The 21,597-nt window shown below is 43.7% G+C and overlaps 1 protein-coding gene across 1 annotated transcript in view; it reads right to left on the bottom strand.

Annotated features, from left to right (window-relative positions):
- The window catches only part of MYO7A (myosin VIIA), a 129,177-nt gene extending 112,930 nt beyond the window's left edge, over positions 1–16,247 (bottom strand). The window contains exon 1 of the mRNA XM_075198591.1: positions 16,020–16,247. Coding sequence (XP_075054692.1) covers positions 16,020–16,115 — 96 coding nt within the window. The 5' untranslated portion in view covers positions 16,116–16,247. The remainder of the gene's footprint in view (positions 1–16,019) is intronic.
- Positions 16,248–21,597: the final 5,350 nt, after the last annotated feature.

Genomic DNA, 21,597 nt, shown 5'->3' with positions numbered 1-21,597 from the left:
AATTAAATTGAAATAACAAAATACCTATTAAATATCTAACAACACCAGGAACCTGTCATAACAGAAGATTTTTATTCAAGCTGTTGAATTGATGAATATTATTTCACCACAGACTTCCAGCTCACAGCAGGACGTCACTCTCAGCTGTTTGCAAAAAAAATCAGGAGACAATTGCTGAGCAAAATACTGATCAAACATGAAAATCCCAATAGTGGCAATAACTGATCCAGAGAGGACGTTAGTACAATGAACAACGATGGAACTTCATCTGTGAAATGTAACAACCCACACCGACATGGTAAACATTAACTATATTAAAATATAACGAGATTCCTGGCACGTAACTCTTAGACTTTGCTTCGGGTATTTTGTATGTTTTCAGAGAGTACTGGTTAAACGTGAAATACAAAAAACTCCAGTGCGCTCATATAGTCTTCATTGCGCACTAAGGGGCAGATTCAGTAAGGAAAGGAAAGAAAAAAAAAGAGTAATTTTGCACCTCGACAAAACCATGTTGCATTGGAGGAGGGGGGGGGGTTTAAGATGTGTGGACAGATTTATAGTTGGGGTACAGCATGTCCTAGACCAACTTTACATTACACTGTAAAAATAAAGCTACCAAGTATCTGTGTGCTACATGAAAAAACAACCAGTATTTATCTTATGCGCAAAATAATAAACTAATATGCACCCCTTGCATTGTAACATGGTTTTGTCCAGGAGAAAAGGCCAAGGACAATTTCATATTGCACCATTTTTCTTTTCTGCCACTGCTGTGTGCCAATGTGTCCTAGATGTGGTAGGAACTGCCGTGTGTTTGTGTCATTGCTCTGTCGCTTACCATCCAGCCAGGTCGCTGCAGTATTTGTCCGGAAGTGTATGAAAATAATATTGTGATCTGTGAGGTGGTCAAAATTGACTGCAAATGACTTGAAATTAGTGTTATTGAGGTTAATAATAATGTAGGAACAAACAAAGAGCAAAAATATGTGATTTCAGCATATTTTAGGATTTATTTATTTATTTATTTTTCCTTAAAAAATCCAAAACCAAAACCAAAACACACGAGGGCGGTTTTGCCAAAACCAAAACACAAAGCTAATCCAGATCCAAAACCAAAACCAGTTCACGGGGGTCAGTGAGCATCTCTAATCTCAATGCATACATCCAGCGCCTCCTGTGTTAAATATAGGTGAACCAGGTCTTGACAAATTGTTGGTAAGAGATTTAGCAGGTGCCTAAAGTGCATTCCCATAGAACTCCAATGCATGTTAATTAGAGATGCTGAAATAGAAATAATAGGGCTGGCAGGCTTGGTCTTCTAAATCTGCAGTCTTTGTTTGAAAGTGTATGAAAATAATATTATGACCTGTGAGGTGGTCAAAATTTACTGCAAATGACTTGAAATTAGTGTTATTGAGGTTAATAATAATGTAGGGGGAGAAAATGCAAACATATGTGATATTAGCAAAAAAAAAAGGGGATTTTAGAAAAAAAATCAAGATCCAAAACCAAAACCAAAACACACAAGGGCGGTTTTGCCAAAACCAAAACACGAAGTTAATCCAAATCCAAAACCAAAACCAAAGCCAAAACCAGAACACAGGGGTCAGTGAACATCTCTAATTTTAATACACATTTAATGCTTCTGAATGCAGAATTGCTTGTCAGGTAGTGTGTACATTTGTCTTACATTATTATTACATTTATTTTGTTCAGCGTCATAATGGACCTGATTCATCAAGGACATTAAGTAAGAAATTGAGTAAGTTTTCTGGACAAAACCATGTTACAATGCAAGGGGTGCAAACAGGCGCGGGCTGGGAGAGGCGTGGCCGGGGGGCACACAGGCGGCCGCATCACGTGAAAAGGGATCCCCTGTCATGTGATGCGGCCGCCTGTGCGCTGACACGGCCGCATCTGATGTCATCAGATGCGGCTGCGGGGGAAAGCATAGTATTTTGCAGCCGGGGGGCGGGCGGCCGGCCTTCCCCCCGGCCCTAATAGCGGCCTGACCGAGCGGCCCGGTGGGGCGATGCCCCCCTGCCCCCCGGGCCAGCCCGCCCCTGGGTGCAAATTAGTTTATTATTTTGCACATAAGTTAAATACTGGATGTTTTTACATGTAACACACACATACTTGATAGCTTATTTGTACACTGAAATTTAAAGTTGATCTAGGAAAAAGAAGCCAGTATTTAACTTATGTGCAAAATAAAAAAAACTCATTTGCACCCCTTGCATTGTAACATGGTTTTGTCCAGGAGAAAAATTAAGTAAAAAAAAATGAGTACTTTCCTTAATGGATCAGGCCCAATGTGTTTAATGCACGTTGAAAAAAGTATGTGGTCTTATTAATTGCTGTTTTGTTATCAAACTGTACCTTTTCTCATGACACTATGCAAAATTTCGAATCTAGCCCGAATCTGCTTCATTTTTCCCTTTCTATTACACAGACATATATGATAAAACAATGTGGATTATATATATACTGTTAATAATAGACAGCGGTGTATGTTCCAGGTGAAATTGATCCCAAACTGAGCTGTATTTAAGCTCTTTAGGGATGTTTAATGCTTCCTCCAAGCCTTAGACTATGGGGTATATTTACTAAACTGCGGTTTGAAAATATGGAGATGTTGCCCAGAGAAACCAATCAGATTCTAGCTATCATTAATTTAGTACATTCTACAAATTGACAGCTAGGATCTGATTGGTTGCTATAGGCAACATCTCCACTATTTCAAACCCGCAGTTTAGTAAATATACCCCTATGTCTCATTTACAGCTTGAGAATAAATGATGGTTCTGTATAGAGAAAGATGTATAGTCATTCAAGGTGGTATTCAAGCTCAGTTTGTGAGTAAGAGCACACTCCCATAGTATAACATGACAGATCCAAAGAAGTTAGTTAGAAACCAAATTGTGAATTGAAGTGGTAAGAACACCGGCTCCCTTCTGTAGTGACTCCTTATCGAAGTCTACCCCGCCAGGTGGCCACCTAATACGGACAATTGCAACGCCAATCTTTATTGTTGTTTATTTTATTTTTTGTTCATGTATTATATGAATTTTATATGACTGTTCGAGTTAAATGCTCTTTTATTTTCTCCTACCCTTATTATTATAGCGACTATTATGTTAGCTGCTATAAGTTATTTATATTATTGTTATTTTTGGGGCTTAATTCTGCGCTGTTCACTTGAGGTTTTTTTCATGAGGTAAAATAAATGCAGACATGAAAGCAAAGGGTATGGAGGAACCTGATCATTAGAGAGCTTAAATTCAAAGTGGAAGAGGGCACAGCTGAAATAAAAGGAGAGATTGTGGCTCAAAGTGGAGATTGGGACAGTTGTGATGAGTTTGTGCAGTATAGGTGGGAGTAGGATAGGTGTGAGGGTGTATCAGTGTGAGTAGTATAGGTGGGAGTAGGGTAGGTGTGAGGGTGTACCAGTGTGAGTAGTATAGGTGGGAGTAGGGTAGGTGTGAGGGTGTACCAGTGTGAGTAGTATAGGTGGGAGTAGGGTAGGTGTGAGGGTGTATCAGTGTGAGTAGTATAGGTGGCAGTAGGGTAGGTGTGAGGGTGTATCAGTGTGAGTAGTATAGGTGGGAGTAGGGTAGGTGTGAGGGTGTATCAGTGTGAGTAGTATAGGTGGGAGTAGGGTAGGTGTGAGGGTGTATTAGTGTGAGCAGTGTAGGTTGGAGTAGAGTAGGTGTGAGGGTGTACTAGTGTGAGTAGTATAGGTGGGAGTAGGATAGGTGTGAGGGTGTATTAGTGTGAGTAGGTGAGGGTAGGAGGTGTAGGGTAGGAGTGAGGGTGTATCAGTGTGAGTATTATAAGTGTGAGAAGGGTAGGTGTGAGGGTGTATCAGTGTGTGTAGTATAGGTGGGAGTAGGGTAGGTGTGAGGGTGTACTAGTGTGAGTAGTATAGGTGGGAGTAGGGTAGGTGTGAGGGTGTATCAGTGTGAGTAGTATAGGTGGGAGTAGGGTAGGTGTGAGGGTGTATCAGTGTGAGTTGTATAGGTATGAATAGGGTAGGTGTGAGGTTGTATTAGTGTGAGCAGTGTAGGTTGGAGTAGAGTAGGTGTAAGGGTGCATTAGTGTGGGTAGCACAGGTGGGAGAAGGGTAGGTGTGAGGGTACATTAGTGTGAGCAGTGTAGGTTGGAGTAGGGTAGGTGTGAGGGTACATTAGTGTGAGTAGTATAGGTTCGTATAGGGTAGATGTGAGGGTGTAGCAGTGTGAGTATTATAAGTGTGAGTAGAGTAGGTGTAAGGGTGCAGTAGTTTGAGTAGTATAGGTAGGAGTAGGGTAGGTGTGAGGGTGAATTAGTGTGAGTTGAATAGTTTGGAATAGGGTGAGCTCTCAGTTTTCAGAGAGCGTGTGAAGATGTAACACATATATCAGTACATACATGTACATATATCAGTAAAAAAAAAAAATAGATTTGATTCGCTGATATTTAGATGAAGTAAAACAAGAGCGAGTGACCAAACATTCAGAGTGTTCAAGGTTCAGCGGAAGTTTGGTGAAACACACATGGGGTTTGCTGACTTCTCCGGAGGTTATACTAAACAAGTATTTAATTGGGAAAGTATAGCATGCACAGATAGCAAACATTCAACAAGCAGTATAATATAGCAGAACGGTGGCTCAGTGGTTAGCACTTCTGCCTCACAGCACTGGGGTCATGAGTTTGATTCCTGAACATGGCCTTATCTGTGTGGAGTTTGTATGTTCTCCCTGTGTCTGCGTGGGTTTCGTCCCACACTCCAAAAACATACTAGTAGGCTAATTGGCTGCTATCAAATTGCCCATAGTCTGTGTGTGATAGGAAATTTAGACTGTAAGCTCCATTGGGGCAGGGACCGGTGTAAGTTCTCTGTACAGCGCTGCGGAATAAGAGGTGTTATATAAATAGCTGATGATATCTGATGCTTTAATAAAAATTTCAATTTAGCCTTAAATATATATACACTTGACCTCCTGGTTTGATTCCTCTACTTTAGATGGTAAGCTCTTTTGAGCAGTGTTCTGATTCCTATTGTCTTGTGTATATATCTTAATGCTCTAATCAGAGTTTCAGATATAGTATAATTCCTCCTCATATGTTTTTCTTATGAGTGTTTCCATGCTCCATTCTAATTATGGGAAACTTGAGTTATGCCCAAAAGTTTGGTTAGAGGTTTAATTAAAGTCACAATGATGCACCAGCGCCACCTAGAGACTTAAATCGGCAATTTTATAAAATCAACCCAGTACTGAAGAAGAATTATATCTATATTCAGTGCTTTTTTTGGAGGAAAAAAGGTGTCGGAACTCACATCACGTAGTCAATCACTGTACACACATGCAAACACGTCAGTTGTGCAATGAAACATAACAGTCGCCGCCCGCAGTCAGCACTCAGTGCGCGACCACACGTCCAATCACAACCTGAGCAGCGCCACAAGTCGAGCAGGCCATCACAACCAGCGCAGACGAGGCAGGCATGCATCGGACTCGACACACAAGCAGCCCGCATGCACCATTTTAATGCATTTGCCGCCCACCTGCTGCGCTTGACAGGGCGATTCAAGTCCACGTGGTCCAAACATCAAATGTTCAAAAGATACTTTTAAAACTTGGAAAATCCGTTGAAAAAAGGTGTCGAATCTCAGTTCCAGTGAGTTCTATGACAAACAAAGCACTGCATACACACATACATATGAAAGTAAATATGCCAAAAAAATGTATTACCTTCACATAAAATTGTTAATAGATACATATTATATGGAGTTTTAAAATAAGTGTTTTCAGTTCTGACTTTAGTTCCGCTTTAAAGTGACTCTATCCCTATATTTTTTATTTCCCGTGCATTTGGCTGCTCTTAGAGCTCACTATTCAGGAGAGGTGCCATTCTTTCCCTTCTGCTGCTCATATTTGCTCTGATTCCTCCCACAATCCCTCCTGTCAATCTTATTGAAGTGTGACAAGGAGGTAGGAAATCTGACATGAGTAGGAGTGATTAATGGAAACGCTGCTGAAAGAAACATACAAGGTTCCAAACAACATAGATTTGGTGGCGTACATTTTTCCAACAGTGTAAATGTGAAAGGCTAAATGCTGACATGTGCATTGTGTAGACAGATCGACTATGTCGTCAGCGTGATTGGGTAGATAGATTAGAGAAATGGTCAAGAATGCGGCAACTACAGTTCAATACCAACTAAAAACAAAATCATGTACTTTCTAAAATACGATGGCTGAATATAGTATTGATAAGACAAACATGGAGATTCTGAGGAGATAAGGGCTTAGGATTTATTATGTGGGTGACTTAAATTTAGGCAATCAATGTAACAAAGCAATGAGGAATTTGGATGATAGAGAGAGGAATTAGTATCAGACAGAGCGAGGAGGTGATACCACAATGAGAATACTGGTGGGTTTCCTCCGGGTGCTCCGGTTTCCTCCCACACTCCAAAAATATACTAGTAGGCTAATTGGCTGCTATTAAAAAATTGACCCTAGTCTCTCTCTCTCTCCCTGTCTGTCTGTCTGTGTGTGTGTATGTTAGGGAATAAAGACTGTAAGCTCCAATGGGGCAGGGACAGATGTGAATGAGTTCTCTGTACAGCGCTGCGGAATCAGTGGCGCTATATAAATAAATGGTGATGATGATGATGATGATACTGTCAAGTTCTGGAGGTCGTATCTCCAGAAGGTGAATAAATTAGAAAATACTAAAATGGTTCATGATCAACTCCTCAAAACTTACCAGAAAAGGCTAACGGACGTCACTATATACAGCTTGGAGTAAATAAGTGGAATATCTTTCCGAAAGAGGTGGTACCGGCTAAGGGAACTTTAAACATGGGATAGACATACGGCTGCTGCAACGTGGTTAGCATTGCTGTCTCACAGCCCTGGGGTCATGGGTGCGATTCTGACCATGGCCTTATCTGTGTGGAGTTTGTATGTTCTCCACGTGTTTGCGTGGGTTTCCTCCGGGTGCTCCGGTTTCCTCCCACACACCAAACACATACTGGTAGGTTAATTGGCTTCTTGACAAAAATGAACTCTAGTGTGTGTGTGTGTGTGTGTGTGTGTGTGTGTGGTACGGAATATAGATTGTCAGCTCCCGCGGGGACTGATGTGAATGATGCCATATATATTGTAAAGCGATGCGTAATCTGTAGGCGTTATATAAAAAAAAAAAATAAACCTGTTAATTAGTAAATAATCTGGGAAACAAAACCTAAGCGTCAAATAGCATCTCAGATACTTAGGAATACAGATGGGCCGTGTGTTTCTGTGTATCTATAAATGTTTCACAATACAATGACATAGTCCAGTGACAAGGAAAGAGCTATGTGTCATCATTAGGGGAGGAAAGGTCAGATATATGACAGAATGCAGACAAAGAGGTGGCAGGTTGCTTGTAGCCGGCACAGAGGGATAACGTAAAACTATGTCTAGCAAATACATTCCCTGTGTAAGTCAAAATAAAAATACAAATATAAACGTACAGCCCCTTAAAGCAGCTGCCTTGGGACTTGTTTTGTGCCGGAGGCAGCAACCGACCCGCATGCTGTAATTGCTCACAAGACCCCAGACATTATCTGATGCTGCCGAATTTAACGCTGAGATTGAGGTAATTTGATTAAGTGTCTGCTCTGAGTTTGGAAGTCGGGTCACAAATGTCAGCGCTGGTACAAAACCGCTCACTGGAAACCCATTGTCTTAATTGTATCAATAAATTGTTCCTGAACGTTCCGACGCCCTGAGCTTGTGGGGACCATCAAAATGTCATCTGTTCCAAAAATACTACACCTAACGGACAGTCCACGCTGTCTGCAATCTATATGCTAATGTGATCTTTCAGAAGGTTGACGAAGCAAAGTGAACACTGAGTTTTATCTTTTGGGAGAGGGGGGGGTTAAAGTTCCACTTTAAGGCTCTCCTGTTGTCTGCATACAGAGGAAGCGGCCATATTGTCAGAGGAACCAATATTGATCAGCTTATCGATTCACTAGGAACCAGGGACATTGCTGAGGTCTTGGAAAAATCGTTCAACAGTTTTATGAAAATTTACTGACAGCCATCAATTTTTACTGACATATTATTCATGTAATCTGTAAATGTATTAACAAAAATGAAATGATCAACAAATTAGAAAGAGCATCTCGGAAACTAGAAATGAGAGGTTTGCACTGAAGGGTAGATGTATAAAACCTTCTTAAAAAAGTGGAAGTGTTGCCCATAGCAACCAATCAGATTCTACCTATCATTTCCTAGAATGCACTAGATAAATGACAGCTAGAATCTGTTTGGTTGCTATGGGCAACATCTCCACTTTTAATTTTTTAGAAGGTTTGCTCTATCTACCCCTCAGTCTCAAACCAGTGGTATAGAAAGGGCCGGTGCCAGGTTTCACAGCACCCTGGGCAAAACTTCAGCCTACCGCCCCTGCTCGCCCCAAAACCATCTTCTCAGCCACTCACACACACACTTGACTTTTGAAAATAAATGAATACAAATTCTGCATTTATTGTTTAGGAACAAACACAGGATTTGTAGAGAGGAGTTTCCACTCCATGCCACCAGGGTGGGCAGGACCATCACGTAAGGGGAGTTGCTATAATTTTATATAGTGCTAGGCTGCTCTACAACCCCTTCCTATGCTCAAATAGACAGGCAATGCTGCGTACACTACTATTAGGTGCATGCAGTTTACCCTTCACTAGCAGAGCAGTGTGAAGTAGGACAAACCTCCCAACTGTCCTTGCAGGGGGTACAAAGTCCTGACTGAGCGAAACAAGCAAACCCAAAATCAGGACTGCCCCACCAGAATCAGGACTGTTGGCAGACTGTCCTGCTTTCTCCTTCCTGTTCTTGAAGCTTTCCTTACCTGCAGCTGCTGGTGGCTTAAACTCAAATGCTGCTTGTCTGGATCCTGGAATGTTGATGCCCTGTTTGGAATAAAGGATAGGTACATGAATTATGGAAAGTTTAGCAAGGAGAGAACCCTCTGGGCCTCCCTCCCCCAAATCAAGAGCACCCAAGTTTAATAATTAGGCCTCCCTCCCTGCAAGCAGCACAGACCTTAAATTAATATAATTCCCATTTAATAAATAGACCTATTTCTCCAAACAGCCCTGACATTAAATTAATAAAATTTCCATTTAATAATAAACTTAATTCCCTCCTATGAGCTCCAACATTAAATTAATAGTTTTCACATTTAATAAATAGCCCCTTTTCTCTTCAAACTCTGCCTGCTCCCATTCAATTAATAGCCCTCAAATCATCCCAGTACTATAAATTTATAGTCCCACATTAAATAGGCACCACCATGACAACACTTTTATATTAAATACCCCCAAATAAATAGCCCCTACTCACAAATTAATAGTTCCCACCCACCATTAAATGATTAACCCCGTGCAATGTGGAAAAACATAATACCTAATTTATCATTATTTTCATCATTAAATAGCAATGTAATGTATAATTGCATACAGTAAGTACTTAAATAAAATGTCAGAAGCACTCACTAAGCCATTAAATATTGCAGAAATGCAAAACTTGTTTTATAACATGCAACTATATTTTGTTTTGAGCAGCATCACCCTACTATTAAATTAACAGCCCAGACCTTTTACCCAAAACATTAATAGCCCTCCCTCTCTCCTCCCTGACACTTACCTTCTTCCATATGGATGTCAGCAGGTAAGAGTATCCACGCCTGTTTGATCCTGCACCCCACCATAGTTTATCTTTGCCTCATCGGGGGGCGGAGCTTATCGGATGTAAGGGGCGGAGCTTATTGGATGGAAGGGGCGGAGCTTATTGGGTTGTGAGAGTGCTGCTGAGACTCTCGATAAATGTGAATGTCAGCCTGACATTGTAATTATGGCTGAAACTAACACAACTGTGCGGCGGCCGGCAGCTTTAGATGTTACTTTAGAGCAGCGGCTGCTGCCTGCATAGAGATCAATGCCTGCTCAATGCAGGGCCATCTTAACAACATTATGGGCCCCCGGGCAAAGCAGTGCACCGGGGCCCCTAGATATAGATTTAGATATATAGATGTATACAGATACAGATATAGATATAGATATATAGATATATAGAGATAGAGATAGATAGATGTACTTGCTCAGTGACCCTTGTAGGTTTTTTTTGTAGGTTTTTTCTTTTGCAGGATTATTTATTCTCATTAAGAGCCGTGCCTATAGGGCCCCCTTGCCCGTGGGGCCCCCGGGCAGCTGCCCATCGTGCCCAATGGAAAAGATGGCCCTGGCTCAATGTCCGATGGCGCCCCCGCAAGGCCTGGGTATAGAGCATGTGATATGTAGGCTAATCATGTCAGTGAGATATCATTTTTTCACTGATCAATAATATTATTTACTGACAGTAAACTTACTGACATGATAAACTCCCATTTAAAATAAAACAATATGCATGTCACTCCCAAACTCCACATAACAGCTGAACATCCACATTGTTCAGAACAGTCGGTTATGTGTGATTGGGGAAGAATCCATTTGGGTTTGATAAACGTAAAAATTATGATAAATTGTACTAATCCATCATACATTAAAGCACCATGTCCAGCATACTAAAGCCCAGTGTCCATCATCTACAGCACAGAATGTCCAGCGTAATTCACACTTTAATGTCAATCATATACAGCCCAGATTATCTACCATATTATACCGTGCAATCAATGTCCATCAAATATAGTCTGCAAAATCCAGCAAACAACATGGTTCAATGTTCACCATAAGTAGCCAATAATATCCAGCATATAATACAGCCCAGGGTCCCTCATATACACACTGGAGATAGGACTATAATGCTTGAGCAGGTGAACGTTGAACAGGATACAGACAGTAAGCACCGGGGTTGTGTGCAGTGTTTGTACTTCTGAGCTCTATTGTGTGCCTATTCCAATATTTGGGATTCTCTCTGACCCCCTTTTGGCAATTAACTTTCAAGTATCCAGTGTTTAATATTACTGGAAACCCAATCAGTATTCCGAAAACAGGACAGTTCCACAACTTTCCAAGTGCATTAAGAGAGGTACAATACTACCCAGAGCATTCCACATACAACCCCATGTTCACCACCTATAGAGGCCTAGATTAGAGATGCTTGGGCTCGGTGCTCCGAGAATGGAGCCCACCCGAATTTCGCGAATCCGAGTACCGACCCTAGACAGCTCAGTACTTTCGCGTGCCCTCGGAAGTGAAAACTAGGCCAAAAGTCATTGTTGCGTCATCGGATCTCGCAAGTTTTGGATTCTATAAGTACTGCCCTCCACGGAGATCCGGCGCCATTTTACAGATAGACACAGAAGGGGTACCAGGGTTGTTGGCAGTCTCCAGTGCAGTTGGGCAGTGTCATTCTCTCTCTTGTATATCTGTCACTAGAATGCTCAATGTATTCTATATCAGTCACCAGAATTCTCTGTGTATTGTATATAGAGATGGTCACTGACCCCCGTGTTTTGGTTTTGTATTCGGTTTTGGATCTGGATTACCTTCGTGTTTTGGTTTTGGTTTTGCAAAACCGCCCTTGCGTGTTTTGGTTTTGGGTTTGATCTTGTTTGGTTTTGTTTTGCTATTTTTGAAAAAAATAAAACATTTTGGGTCTAAAATAACCTAATTTAGTGCTCCACCAGTTTCTTAGATAAGTGAGGTAATTCTAAAGCTAATAAATTATGAAAAAAAACAGTTTAATCCCTGGTAGGCCGTCCTTAATTCGAACACTTGTCTGCAAATTATACAGACAAACCTGATTGTCTACCTCCTCCATCTTTGATTATTGGCAATGTAGCCATCGTCTTTGGGTGTATACTACACCCTCCACTTGTAGTTGAATATTAAAAAAAGCAGCCTGCACAGACTGTGGAACTAGAAAGTAAAATTAAATGGACCACAGTAGTTTGTTGGCTATCTATGTCCTCCCCCGCCCTCCACTTGTAGTTCAATATAAACAAAGCAGCCTGCACAGACTGTGGAACTAGAAATTCGAATATACAAAGAAATGGACAAAGGCAGTTTGGTATCTGTCTGCATCAGATCCCCTCTCCACTAGGAGTAAAAATAGAAATCTATTCAGCCGTTATATAATCTAGAATATAAATAGAAATTGAGAAAGGCAATTTGGTATCTGTCTGCATCATAATCATCAACATCCTCATTAGCGCCCTCGTCGCCTCCACAAATCTCCCCCTCATCCTCTTCTATTTCCAAAGTAGCATCCTCAATTTGTGTATCACTGGCTACACTCGGGCTGTTTAGGTACACATCAGCAGAACTGCTGAAAGGGCCCTTCTTTATGGGTACACTAACAGAATGCTCACAATTAGACATCCCACTGGTGGATGGACTCTCCACAGGGATTGGTGTCATTTGTGAATCAGAGCAAACATTATCCTCTAATGCCTTACTGTTATCTTGCAGCTCGGCTTTGATATGTAACAGTAGTTGGGCTCCACTTGTAGGCTCGGTAACTTTTTGGGATCTGCCGCTAATAGCCAAAGGTGAAGGCCTCATTCTCTCTTTGCCACTGCGTGTGTAGAATGGCATGTTGGCAATTTTTTTTTATCGGCACTTAACTTTTGCTCAGTAACACTTCTTTTTCGCTTCAACACAGTAAAAAAAAAAATTTGTTTTTGTTTTTTGGACTGATTTCGAAACACTGTGTAGTTTGACATCGCCTTGCCCAGATGACGTACTGGGAACACTACTACAGGACTGGTGACAGAACCTGGTTGCTCATTCTGCTCATATGTGGACTGCTTTGAATCCATTCTGAGCCCAAAGCACTTGTGCTGACAGATAGTAATTTTCACAGCCAGAAATATTTATGCACAATTATGGGGGACACCCCAAAAGCACTGGGGAGTGCTAAAAAGTATTTGGTAGATACTGCTGACAGATAGTAATTTTCACTGCCAGAAATATTTATGCACAATTATGGGGGACACCCCAAAAGTACTGGGGAGTGTCAAATATTGAAAAAAAAAAACCTCCTCTATCCTCCTCTCTTCTCTAGCGATTTTTGATAGCTCAATTGGAATAAGAATATTGTATTCTCTGTCCCTGCTCTAATCAGCCTGTGTCTACACCCTGCTCTCTCCCTCTGTCAAATGGCGATGGATTGCTGTGGAGGCGGGTATTTATAATCTTGAAGTATCGCGAGATCCGAGCCCCGAGATCCGACGACGTCACGGTGACGTTCGGCCTCGATTTGGATTTGGAGCGGGTGGGAGAGTACCGAGCTACTCGGCTCGGATAGGCGATATTCGGATGGATTCGGTTCTCGGGGAACCGGACCCGCCCATCTCTAATTGTATATCTGTCACTAGAATGCTCTGTCTATGGTATATCTGTCACTAGAATATTCTCTCTGTTGTATATCTGTCACTAAAAAGTTATCTATATTGTATATCTGTCACCAGAATGCTCTGTGTATTGTATATCAGTCACTAGAATGTTCTCTGTATTGTACATTTGTCATTAGAATGTTCTCTCTATTTTATAGAGGTCACTAGAATGTTCTCTGTATTGTATAAAGGTCACTAGAATGTTCTCTCTATTTTATAGAGGTCACTAGAATGTTCTCTGTATTGTACCTTTGTCATTAGAATGTTCTCTCTATTTTATAGAGGTCACTAGAATGTTCTCTGTATTGTATAGAGGTCACTAGAATGTTCTCTCTATTTTATAGAGGTCACTAGAATGTTCTCTGTATTGTATAGAGGTCACTAGAATGTCCTCTGTATTGTATAGAGGTCACTAGAATGTCCTCTGTATTGTTGTGTCTGATTATCGTTCTTTGAAATAACAATTTTCCATGTAATTTATTGGCTGTGTTAAACACCCGCACTAAACAAACCACACCCATAATATTTTGGTAACACCCATTTTCCATTTCAGCGCACCGCTAGAAATGCCTGAGTTGGCTATTTGTATTTGCCCCAGGTCAGAAATTGCCCCCTCTCCCCATGCTCTAATGCATTTTGAATATATAAATGAAATTAGGCGTTTGGAAATATAATTAGATATATCATATATTATTTTGTAGAGGAAAGGCTGCAATTACATTGTGGCAGTTTTTACAATCTTTGAAGGGGTATGTGCCATTTATAACATAAACATCTTTTTTTCTGCAATCCTTACTTGTCTATCCAACAAGAAAAAATGCGGTTACATTACATTACATTTTCATATTAAACCCTATAATAACATAATTTGTTATAAAGAAAACACCAATTAAAAAACTGTAACTTGAAGTGAGGAATGAGTTAGAAGAATATCTCCTATATGTATCAGATTCCTTGAATCCTAACCAACTAAACCAGGCAGATGTAAACTGCTATCTGCTCCAGTGCTGATAGAGTAATGTCCTATAAAAGTCAGTTAAACCAATCATTAATTTGGGGGGAGAGGGAAATTTGCATTTGACTAGGATGATATCTTTTCCTGCATTGTTAAAATATCTCATAAGGAACTTTTGTATCGAGAGAGGAATATTAGTCATGTTTAACATGACTAATATTTCAGGACCAACTAGCACTGTCTCCCAGTATCTGTTTGATATATTTACTAAATCTTTCCAAAAGGAGTTTATAGTTTAGGACAGTCCCACCAAATATGGCAGTAATCTCCTGCCGCTAACTCGCAACTCCAGAACTTCTCCGGTATCCAGGGAACATTTTGCTTAAGACACTAAGGGCTAGATTTACTAAGCTGCGGGTTTGAAAAGTGGGGATGTTGCCTATAGCAACCAATCAGATTCTAGCTTTCATTTATTTTGTACCTTCTACAAAATTACAGCTAGAATCTGGTTGCCATAGGCAACATCCCCACTTTTTCAAACCCGCAGTTTAGTAAATCTAGCCCTAAGGCTGAGTACACCCTATACAAAATTTCTCCCGATACGATATCCTTAACGTTTTTACCAACGACAATAAAATTAAAAAAATAATTAAAAGTCCCGATCAGCAGCCGATTCCTGTGTACACACTATACACGTTTTACATGATTTACCGTCAGATCTGTGCTCTTCATCTGTCATAACCATCGGCTGAAAAGATGGTGACTCTGCTCACTCCATAGAGATCTATGGACACTGCCGGTCCTGAGTGTGTACACACTGCAGGATTGGAACAACATCGTTCCATCATTGATTGAGATTTTTAGTTTAAGATTCAAACAAAACGATACAATGAGCTTTGGAACGATAATCGTTCATCGTTGCAGAGTACACACTAATGCGATATCTGGCCGAACGCTCGTTTATAATGTGCTTGGTAATGCGATAATCAGTTGAAAACCCTGCAGTGTATGTCTAGTCTAAAGCTAGGTGCACACTACACGGTTTTTGTCCAATAATCGGCTCAATCAGTCGACATACGACCACTCGTTCAAAAGTTGGGTCAGTGTGTGCAGTGACACGATGGTCGAAAGTCTGCCCAAATTGACGATTGTCGCCTCATTTGGTTTGTCGTACCGTTTAATAATTTCGTTCCAATCTCATTTCCGCTGTGTAGTGTGTATAAACTTCCGACCGATCCACAACAGTGAGTACGAAATTACAGTCATTGCTCACGATAACATAGCTGTAAAAAGTCGTTAAAGGGACGTCCGCTCTTCCCTTTATCGTCCTAAACAAGGCTAGTGTGTATGCAGTCCATGGACCGAGTGATCGAATCATCGATCACATGTAAAATCGCTCGGCATAAAAAGTTGGTTGTAATTTCTGTAGTGTGTACCCAGCTTAACTCTATGAACCAGGAGTTAGTTCAAAAATATTTTCTGCCAAAAATCATTAATAGGGGAACATGTTACCTCTTTTAAACACCATCTACAATCCTTAAACAAACCATTAACAAACATTTGTAATAAATACATGATGTTGACATGACAGAGGAGCATAAGTTACATTACACAGGTTATAGCCAACCTGTTCTATTCTTGTGCTTTCTATTCCAGGACACAGAGATAACGATGACCTCATTACCTGTCTGAGAGTCGTACAGGAGTCTACGCCCAATATAACATTCCATGCGTGCTTCTGTGACCCGTTGTGTACACACCCCTGTGATCCTGCAGCCATGGGAACTGGACGAGGTAACTCTGCGGTAATATATTATATTATCCACGTACAACAGCAGCAACTCCTCACTCTTCGATGGTTACATAGTCCCAATCACAGCATCGCTAGCACTGAACTTATAAATCACAACTAAACTTCAAGGACAATACATAATTGCTGACATAGTTTACTGGTGACACAAGCCTCATTAGGCTGCCACCATAGAGCACCCAGGCTGGGCCCATTCTCATTGTTTACCAAAAAGGAGGTGCCAAGACCAATTTGTCTGTGAATGTCGGAGATAACTTGGCTCAGTCCTGCCTTTCAGTATTTGCTTTTCTATAGATGCAGAGAGTGGAACGTTTCGCCCTGTGTGACTGCGGCGCGCTGTTTACTTTTTAAAGGATAGATTGGTTCAGAATTATTTACCATCCAGACCTGCTGAGTGTGACAGTGATGGATAATGTACCAGCGGAATGTGGCCACTTATAGACAAATGTTGTGTTTTCATAGATCCTGATACAAAGGGTTCCAAAGTTCTGTTCAGCTGGGACGTAACATGAAAAGTGACGCACACAGGCATAAAACTGGTACAAACTGTATGGTAAATAAACAGTACTTAGTAAAGTAGCAGCCACAAAGAAAAGAGAACTATTGCAAATTTATAGGTCGATATCTGCAACCATTTTCCAACCACATTTTTACATACATGCCCATTAATGTTAAAGCTTTTCAGGTCACAAAGACTGTGATATCAGTCTGCAAGATTACAGCAAATGTGGTCAGCATAAGAAATCGATTGGCCGTGGTTTTCAGCCGATTATCGGCCAATCACATGATAAACGACCGTTCGGCCTGATATTGCATTAGTGTGTACGCTCCCAAGATCAACGATTATGGTTCCAAATCTCATTGTATCATATTTGATTTGTTTTTAGAATTGGACTAAAAATCTCTGCAAACAATGGAACGATGACGGGCAAATTCTTTAAACGCTTAATCTAACCTTAATGTGCTGCATGGAGAATCTGCTGTTCACTGCAACCCGACACCATGTAACAAAACAGTTTTTAACATTATCATTTCCAGACCACTCAGATTAGATGGACATGAGTTATGGAATGGCATTGACTGCATCTGTTTTGTGCAACGCTATAAGAATTGGAGCACACAAGCCTGTCTCACATAACAATAGGACAGATTAATTTATTTCCAAATTTTGTGCCAAGGATTATAGAATGTAGATACTGGAAGCCTGGATTTCTGGGACACTCTCATTATCAGAATTCCCAATATTCTATTAGTTGAGGAGGAAGAAAAGAACATTTTGGCTGATACCGCTCCTTCTATCTGTTATTATTCTATGTGCACAGTACAACTTCTTTTGTTCTGTAAACTGGGTGTAATTCCTATGATTGTGTATGTACAGACAAGTGCACAGTACAATTTCTCTTGTCCTGTACCCTGGGTGTTATCAACATGAAGTGGTGGATCATAGGCAAACCGAGGGGGGTTTCCTAGTGCCTGGAAACTCCACTCCAAGCCTGGGGCACTGTATAATTGAAGTGTCTGGACCTTGCTTCTGCTTCACACAGCTCTACTAGAAAAAGGACCTAACAGTGCACACAGCATTGCCCATGTATATTATGGGGATAGCAAGAGTTGGAGAGCAGCCAAACACTGTCTAAAATTATAGCCACGCCCCCATGCATGCTGGTCACGCCCACTGGTGGCGTGGTGTGGAAACCCCCCTCTACAAATCCTGCATTTGCCCATGTACACTGGGTATAACGTATACGAATTAAACCGTCCAGTAGCAACGTGTTCCTGAAGATGTTCTACAGATGCAGTTATAAGAATATAACAATCCATCAGTGACAGAACAAAGTGTAACTTCTAAATTTAGAGCATTTTTTTTTAGTGCTAAATGTCAGATTCGGTCAGAGGCCTCTTGGGCAAAGGTTAAAGTCCCTGTTTTATTGTATTGTCTATTGCAAGGAGCCGGCAATAAAAAATGAAAATGACAAACGTACCTGCCGTAGAATGACCATCTTGCCAATTTATTCAGAGACATCAAGCAGCGGTTGTCTGGGGAGGAAGGAGAACAAATAATTTTTACTAGAAGGCAGAGGCTCCGTGGCGTTGTTTCAATACTACAACAATTGCAGAGTGCGTGATATTGGTCACATGGGGTTATATAACCAGGCCACTAATGACATTAACTTAACACAGCTCAACAACACATGCTAATCTGTTAATGGATGGAGAGCTAAGTTCTCATTGATGAATTAGACAAGCCACTCGCCCTTTACTGCTCTCCAGAGTGTTTTCTTCATTGACCGGTGACATTATATACAATCTGCAATACGAGGTATAGATGGTGGCTCAGTGGTTAGCACTTCTGCCTTACAACACTGGGGTCATGAGTTCAATTCCCGACCATGGCCTTATATGTGAGGATTTTGTATGTTCTCCCCGTGTTTGCGTGGGTTTCCTCCGGGTGCTCCTGTTTCCTCCCACACTCCAAAAATAACATACTAGTAGGTTAAGTGGCTGCTAACAAATTGACCCTAGTCTGTGTGTGTATGTTAGGGAATTTAGACTGTAAGCCCCAATGGGGCAGGGACTGATGTGAGTAAGTTCTCTGTACAGCGCTGCAGAATTAGTGGTGCTATATAAATAAATGGTGATGATGGTGATCAGGGCCGGACTGGCCATCTAGCACTTCTGGCAAATGCCAGAAGGGCCGATGGCTGGATGGGCCGGCCCGACTCCTCACGTCTTCTTGGTGGCTGGTTCCTCCCCAGGAACCAGCCACCTCTGCTGTGCGCTCCTCAGCTCCCTCCCCCGTTATGCTGTGCACTGGTGAGTTTCCTGGGTATTTTTTTAATTTTTTTTTATTGAAGACGGGGGAGGGGGGTGCCCGCGATTTTCGGGGGGGGGGGGCGTGCATGCCCTCATTCTCGCGCGGGGTGGGGGGGGTCAAGAGTATGGAAGAGCCATGGGTGCTGGGAAAGGGGGTGAGATAGCCAGGGGGTGCTGGGAGAGGGGGTGAGAGCCAGGGGGTGCTGGGAAAGGGGGTGAGATAGCCAGGGGGTGCTGGGAGAGGGGGTGAGAGCCAGGGGGTGCTGGGAAAGGGGGTGAGATAGCCAGGGGGTGCTGGGAGAGGGGGTGATAGCCAGGGGGTGCTGGGAGAGGGGGTGAGAGCCAGGGGGTTCTGGGAAAGGGGGTGATAGCCAGGGGGTGCTGGGAGAGGGGGTGAGAGCCAGGGGGTGCTGGGAGAGGGGATGAGAGCCAGGGGGTGCTGGGAGAGGGGGTGAGAGCCAGGGGGTGCTGGGAAAGGGGGTGAGATAGCCAGGGGGTGCTGGGAGAGGGGGTGATAGCCAGGGGGTGCTGGGAGAGGGGGTGAGAGCCAGGGGGTGCTGGGAAAGGGGGTGAGATAGCCAGGGGGTGCTGGGAGAGGGGGTGAGAGCCAGGGGGTGCTGGGAAAGGGGGTGAAATAGCCAGGGGGTGCTGGGAGAGGGGGTGAGAGCCAGGGGGTGCTGGGAGAGGGGGTGAGAGACATGGGGTGCTGGGAAAGGGGGTGAGATAGCCAGGGGGTGCTGGGAGAGGGGGTGAGAGCCAGGGGGTGCTGGGAAAGGGGGTGAGATAGCCAGGGGGTACTGGGAGAGGGGGTGAGATAGCCAGGGGGTACTGGGAGAGGGGGTGAGAGCCATGGGGTGCTGGGAGAGGGGGTGAGAGCCAGGGGGTGCTGGGAGAGGGGGTGAGAGCCAGGGGGTGCTGGGAAAGGGGGTGAGATAGCCAGGGGGTGCTGGGAAAGGGGGTGAGATAGCCATTGGGTGCTGGGAGAGGGGGTGAGAGCCCTGGGGTGCTGGTAAAGGGGGTGAGATAGCCAGGGGGTGCTGGGAGAGGGGGTGAGAGCCAGGGGGTGCTGGGAGAGGGGGTGAGAGCCATGGGGTGCTGGGAAAGGGGGTGAGATAGCCAGGGGGTGCTGGGAAAGAGGGTGAGATAGCCAGGGGGTGCTGGGAGAGGGGGTGAGAGCCGAAGGGGGTGCTGGGAAAGGGGGTGAGAGAGCCGAAGGGGAAGAGGTGCTGTGAGAGGGGTGAGAGAGCCAGGGGGTGCTAGAAGGGGTGAGAGAGCCAGGGGGTGCTGGGAGAGGGGGTGAGAGCCAGGGGGTGCTGGGAGAGGGGGTGAGAGAGCCGAAGGGGGTGCTGGGAAAGGGGGTGAGAGAGCCAAAGGGGAAGAAGGGGTGAGAGAGCCAGGGGGTGCTGGGAGAGGGGGTGAGAGAGCCAAAGGGGAAGGGGGTTCTGGGAGAGGGGGTGAGAGAGCCAAAGGGGAAGGGGGTGCTGGGAGAGGGGGTGAGAGAGCCAAAGGGGAAGGGGGTGCTGGGAGAGGGGGTGAGAGAGCCAAAGGGGAAGCATGCTGGGAGAGAGGGTGAGAGAGCCGAAGGGGGTGCTGGGAAAGGGGGTGAGAGAGCCAAAGGGGAAGAAGGGGTGAGAGAGCCAGGGGGTGCTGGGAGAGGGGGTGAGAGAGCCAAAGGGGAAGGGGGTTCTGGGAGAGGGGGTGAGAGAGCCAAAGGGGAAGGGGGTGCTGGGAGAGGGGGTGAGAGAGCCAAAGGGGAAGGGGGTGCTGGGAGAGGGGGTGAGAGAGCCGAAGGGGGTGCTGGGAAAGGGGGTGAGAGAGCCAAAGGGGAAGAAGGGGTGAGAGAGCCAGGGGGTGCTGGGAGAGGGGGTGAGAGAGCCAAAGGGGAAGGGGGTTCTGGGAGAGGGGGTGAGAGAGCCAAAGGGGAAGGGGGTTCTGGGAGAGGGGGTGAGAGAGCCAAAGGGGAAGGGGGTGCTGGGAGAGGGGGTAAGAGAGCCAAAGGGGAAGGGGCGCTGGGAGAGGGGGTGAGAGAGCCAGGGGGAAGGGGCGGTGGGAGAGGGGTGAGAGAGCCGGGGGGTAGAGGGTGCAGGAAGACGTGTGAGAGAGCCAGGGGAGTAGGTGGTACAGGAAGATGTGTGAGAGCCAGCGGAGAAAGGAGAGAGGGACAAAGGAGAAGATGGTGCAGGGGCATAGGTAAAAAGAAAGTGTAAAGGGAGAGACATCTAAAGAATTCGAATGTCGGGGATGCAGCTATCATAAAACACAAGTAATAATGAAGAATGGAAATGCACAGAGGGGACAAGTGTTAAAAAAAATAAAAAATCAAGCCTTCTTACTCCATTCACTTATATTTTCTATACCCCCACTCCTAAATTTCTGCTTGGACCACTGCCCTCTATTCCTGCTCCCGACTGCGTGTGTGAGCTGACAGCTGCTGATCCCTCCTTGCCCAGCGCCCAGTAGGAGAACAGAACACAGGATGCCATAATCAGGTAAGTTCATATATTTTCTCGTGTGCAATATGTTTTTAACCATCCTTTCTTGAACTGGGGACACTACAGCGTATCCAATAATGTTTAACACTATGTATTGCTCATTATTGCGCTGTAATGTTTTTTGCATATTTATCTGTACAGAGATT

Source organism: Mixophyes fleayi, chromosome 2, assembly GCF_038048845.1.
Source record: "Mixophyes fleayi isolate aMixFle1 chromosome 2, aMixFle1.hap1, whole genome shotgun sequence".
Taxonomy (NCBI): domain Eukaryota; kingdom Metazoa; phylum Chordata; class Amphibia; order Anura; family Limnodynastidae; genus Mixophyes; species Mixophyes fleayi.
Note: the sequence above shows the minus strand (reverse complement) of the source record. Positions and strands in the feature narration are given on the sequence as shown.